At 52.5% G+C, this 4,698-nt stretch overlaps 1 protein-coding gene across 1 annotated transcript in view; it reads right to left on the bottom strand.

Annotated features, from left to right (window-relative positions):
• Positions 1-3,222: 3,222 nt before the first annotated feature.
• LOC103777280 (beta-1,4-galactosyltransferase 4-like) overlaps positions 3,223-4,698 on the bottom strand; it is a 5,283-nt gene continuing 3,807 nt past the window's right edge. The window contains exons 3-4 of the mRNA XM_008944828.1: positions 3,820-3,924; positions 3,223-3,401 (exon numbers count right to left, since the gene is read on the bottom strand). Of these exons, the coding sequence (XP_008943076.1) occupies positions 3,260-3,401; positions 3,820-3,924 (247 nt within the window). The 3' untranslated portion in view covers positions 3,223-3,259. The remainder of the gene's footprint in view (positions 3,402-3,819; positions 3,925-4,698) is intronic.

Here is a 4,698-nt window from a genome sequence, read left to right as displayed (position 1 = left end):
GCCCTGGTGCCCTGTTGGACAGGCTGCAGCTGGGAGTGCTCCGGCCCAGGCCTGGTTAGAGCCTGCTGGAGAAGACAAGGAGCAGTGTGGTGCTGAACTCGCTGCCTTCAGCTTCTCCGCTGTGCGCCGGCTGCACGAGCACTGAAATCACCTCGGCTGACATTTCCTTTGCTGTTCAAGGATCCAGCTGGCAGGAATGAAGATAGTGCGGACCCCCCCTGCCCTGGGACGCTACCGAGCCATGGAGCACGGGGAGAGGGAGAGCCAGGGGCCCTGGAGGAGGTGAGGGGCTGCTGGGGCTGTGGGGCAGGCTGGCTGCTGCCACCACCTGCCTCCCAGCAGGCACAGAGTATTCCTAATGCTGCTCCTCCTTGCTCTGCCCTACCGTGGCTGCCTGAGGAGGGCTCCCAGTTAGTCTGGGCTGAGTCACTCTACACTTGAACGGCTGCTTCCAGCTTCCTGCTGCTAAGGGCATGGGCTAGCTCGGAACCTGACACCTGGCAGGTGGCACCATCAAGCTATTCAGGGAATAAAATCCTAAAAGCACTGCCTGCTTTCTAAAGTTCAGTTTGAAGAGGCATTTTTACAATTTCCCTGAAACAAGAATCAATTCAGCCTCTGTGGATTTACAGCATGCCATTAAAATAGTGGAAGGTGGCATTCTACTTTGAAGACACAAGGAAGGTGCTATGAGACTCTAGCAGAGACCTGTCTTCATGTTAAAGAGCTGGAGGAGGGTGTTGGGTCGAGTGTGGTGGAGGCTGCTCATACCAACAGAGCAGACTTACCTGTCAGCTCAAAATTCAAGTTCCCCTAACAAGCTCCCCACAGCAGCCCGTGCACACCCCTGCTGCCAGCCTGCCACACTCCCAGGGGCCTCCAGGCTGTGCCAGTCCCCTGGGTCTGTTCAGACTGCAGTTACTGCTTCAGTGGCCCCCCTGTCTGCCTGGCCTCCAGTCCAGCCTGTCCCTTTGCTTAGAATACTCAGTGTGAACTTTCTGTAGTATGAGAGAAGAGTTTTCTTGGCTCTTTTCTGCTAGCAGATGAAAGCTGCCAAGGCCTTGCCCCCCCTGGAAACCTGTTTCTCCTGCAGCCCCAGCTGCAAACATCACCCTTGTTCTTCTCACTAACTGCAGGTTCTCTTCATTCTCCAGGCCTGCCTCCCGACACGACACCAGGCAAACGTGGAAAGATGATGGGATGAATTCATTAGAGTTCAAGCTGCTCTCCAGGACAGAGCATCCTCTCTACACCAACCTCACCGTGGACATTGGATACGTTCCCCTGTTTCCTTAGGCACAGGGAGGCAGCAGCAGCTTGGGCTCTGCATGGCAGCACCTCTCTGGGCACCACCTGCACCTCCCTGGGGGGTCTGCACCCCTGGGCACCAGTCCTTTTCTCTCCCATGGGTTTTGCTTTTCTTCCACTTAAGATTGGAAGGAAAGGCTTCAGGAATGACAGCTAGTAACAGGCTGTGGCTTACAGTAAGAATTGTCCACCCACTGTAGAGCATAACGACGGAGCCAGACCCCCTCCCAGGCAGCACGCTGCCACAGGCCTCCTGGAACCTTGGGTCCAGGGCTGGCTGGCTCTGTCCTGCTTCCTACTTCTGTCAGACAGGCCCCTGAGGTGCTGAAGCCAGTTACAGTTCTGTAAATACCTTTTGTGAATTTCAATAAATAAATTGAGTTATGTGTTTGCATTAAGATGAGATTCTACAGTATTCAATGTGTAATAATGGAGAAAGTGACCCAAAAGGAGGCAAAACCACAGCTCAAGTCCTGGGTTTGGGGTTTTTTTTTGCCCAATCCATTACTGTCTAAGTGTTTTTATTGCAGCTCTAAGTAATCTGGGCTGAACGGGCCCTGCCAGTGTGACCTAGCCTGACCTCCTGCTCAGAGCAGGGAAATGAATCTCCTATTTCAGCTGCTGCCCAAACATTCATTACCTCTGGAGGCTGGTCTGCCTTCAAATGAAATACTTCTGAGAAATAAAACACTAGAGGAAAAACTAAGTCAAACATGTCAAGAGTGGAGCTGTGACCCTGGCAGGCATGCAGTTGTGCTTCCCCGACTGGGGCTCTGCCCAAGCCCTGTCCCTTCTGCCCCCTTCCTGCACGCAGCCAGTCGGCAGCACTGCCCCTTGTTCTGCAGGCACCACAGAGGCATTTTTGCCTGTCACCTGTAGACACTGAAATTTCCTGGTCACTGAAGAGCTGTATCTGTCCACCAACACCTGAGAACTTACACAAAGCTTCGGTCTCTGTGCCAATCAACTAGAGAACCACTCTTTGATGTTACAGTAAGCAGAAGCTGCTTCTTGTCCTGTTCACCTGCTGTCCCACAGGACTCCCCCAAGGGTGGTGTCACCTACCTGCACGGGCCATCTAAGGAGCAGGGGGCAGGGCAGGTAGGTGTAACACAGCAAGGAAAGGCTCTAATCAAGACTGTAGCAGAAATTCTGTAGCATAATGGGACTGTTACTCATCCATGGACCTCCACCTGTCTCCTAAGATGAGACTCACACTAATGGTGGCCTGAGCAGGTACCCAGACGTGCTCCCTGTGGTCCAGAGCACTCAGAGCTGTGGGCAGGGAGGTCTCTCCATGATGGAGCTGGCCACTGCACCTCCTCCAGGCCCCTGCAGACCCACACAGCCTGCAGCCCACTGCAGCAGGGCCCCGCGGCCTGAGCCGAGCTCCTGAAGGACAAGGGAGGGCCTCTGAATGTAATGGAGTCTTTATTGAGAGACTGAACATCTCCTTACCCATTACCCTTCCTGCACGCCAGCAGATTTTCTGCAGGCTGGAAGAAATTTGCTTTTCTCAGCAAGTTTGTAAATGGTGAAGAATTCTTGTGCTTTTAAGAAGAGAAGCCTGGCCTGTTCCTGTTGAGGTCCCAGCAGTGTGAGGCAGCCTTCCCCTACAACAAGTAAGTACTTCAGGAAAAGCTGCAAGAACAATTTTTCCTTGCAGACCCTTAGTTGAAGGCCTTTCACTGGAGCAGCCCAAAGGACACTTGTGGAGACGTCCCAGCAGAGAGTGCCCAGAACACAAGGACCTGTCCCTCTGGTCAGTCTGTATCTCCAGTCCTCACGGGAGGAAGTTCTGAACCCATCAGTTAGATGCTGTGAAGAAACTCCCTCCTGTGCCACTGAAGTGCTCTCAGGCAGAGTGCAGGAGTCTCCTGCCCTGGCAGCGAACGTCCCGGGCGCAGACACGACCTGGTGCCGTTCCCAGTGGCCTCTGTGGGGCTCACCCTTAGGAGATCTTGGGCCCCGTGCTGAAATCCACCGTGATGTTGATGTATAGAGGGTTATGTTCCACTGAGAGCAGCTTATAGGAGCAGGAGTTCAGCCCATCTGTCTTCCATGTCTTGGATACCTGGCGCAGAAGCTTCAGCCTGAGGACAGAGGAGAAGCTCTTTATGGACAGGTACAGGACAGGAGTTTTGAGCTCTTTCCCACTACTGGTTAACTTGAAGCAGAGCTGCTGCCATCCTGTGTCTACTGGGAACATAGTTATCCTCCTCCAGCCCTCAGCATGGACAATCAGGGGGGAAATCCTTTGGTTTGATCCCTGAAACCAAACCTATGTAACTGTACCTCTGGAGGCCCCTGAAGAACATCTCAGTTCTAGGCAGACCTTATGCACAGAGCAGCAGCTGCCACCTGTGAACAGGGGTGTCACAGGGGTGTCCCCCTGAGCCTCTGGGTACCATGAAAACCCTACTGGGCCTAGAGAAAAAAACCAGCCCCCAGGTGCCAGGCTCCTAGCCACATACCAAGACAACACAAGGTGGAAGATGGTTGTGGACTCACCTCTCTCTGTTCTCCTCGTTACCTTGGTCTCGTGTGTGGAAGATCATGGTGTACCTGCCCACATCAGCAGATGGCCTGACCACTGTCATCTTCTGCATCTCAACCCTGGAAAAACAGTAACACCATGAGCAAGACCTCACCTCTGAACAGGGCTCCTCAACAAGCTCCTTAGGAAAGAAAACACATTTATAGACTCTCTTGTAGATGCCACAGAACCAAGCACAGAGAACTGTAACTCATCTGCAGCTCTTCTACAACCCATTTTGCCAGAGGAAGGGGGCTCAAGTTGCCCCATTTCTGGAGAACAGGTCAGGTAGGATGACAGAGACCCCATTTTCTTTAAAAAGAAAAAAAGCAAGTAGCTACTCCAGTAGAAGTCCTGTAGAGCTTCACTTACACATCTTACATTGGAGAACATTCAAGTCAAGTCCACTCAGTGCTGCCCTGTATTGACCTGTCTGCACCAAGGTTCCACACAGGGTGCAATCACTTCACCTCCAGCCCTGCAGTAAAGCCCCTGCACTTGATAGTTCCCACAGGGGGGGCAAAGAAAAGAGCTTGCTTCCATTTTTAATAGTTGGAAGACAGCTGCAAATTTTTTATTTGTTCACATGGGAAAGGATTTCTTCCTAAGAAGAGTGCCAGAAGCACTACACCCATGTGTGGATTTAAGTGTCTGACATCAGGTGCTTGGCTGGAGCTTTCAGCCTTCACCACATCAGCAGACAGGGTTAACTATGGCAGGGGAATTAAGGACGAGCCCGGGTCTTGGCTAGTCCCATCACCAGCTGGAAGAGCAATAAGAAACCAAGAAGAGAAGAAACCAAGCCCCCTACAGACTCCCGATGACCATCTGTAGCAGGACGTTACCGAACTAGT

This window comes from Merops nubicus, unplaced genomic scaffold (genome assembly GCF_000691845.1).
Source record: "Merops nubicus isolate BGI_N331 unplaced genomic scaffold, ASM69184v1 scaffold20517, whole genome shotgun sequence".
Classification (NCBI taxonomy): Eukaryota; Metazoa; Chordata; class Aves; order Coraciiformes; family Meropidae; genus Merops; species Merops nubicus.
Note: the sequence above shows the minus strand (reverse complement) of the source record. Positions and strands in the feature narration are given on the sequence as shown.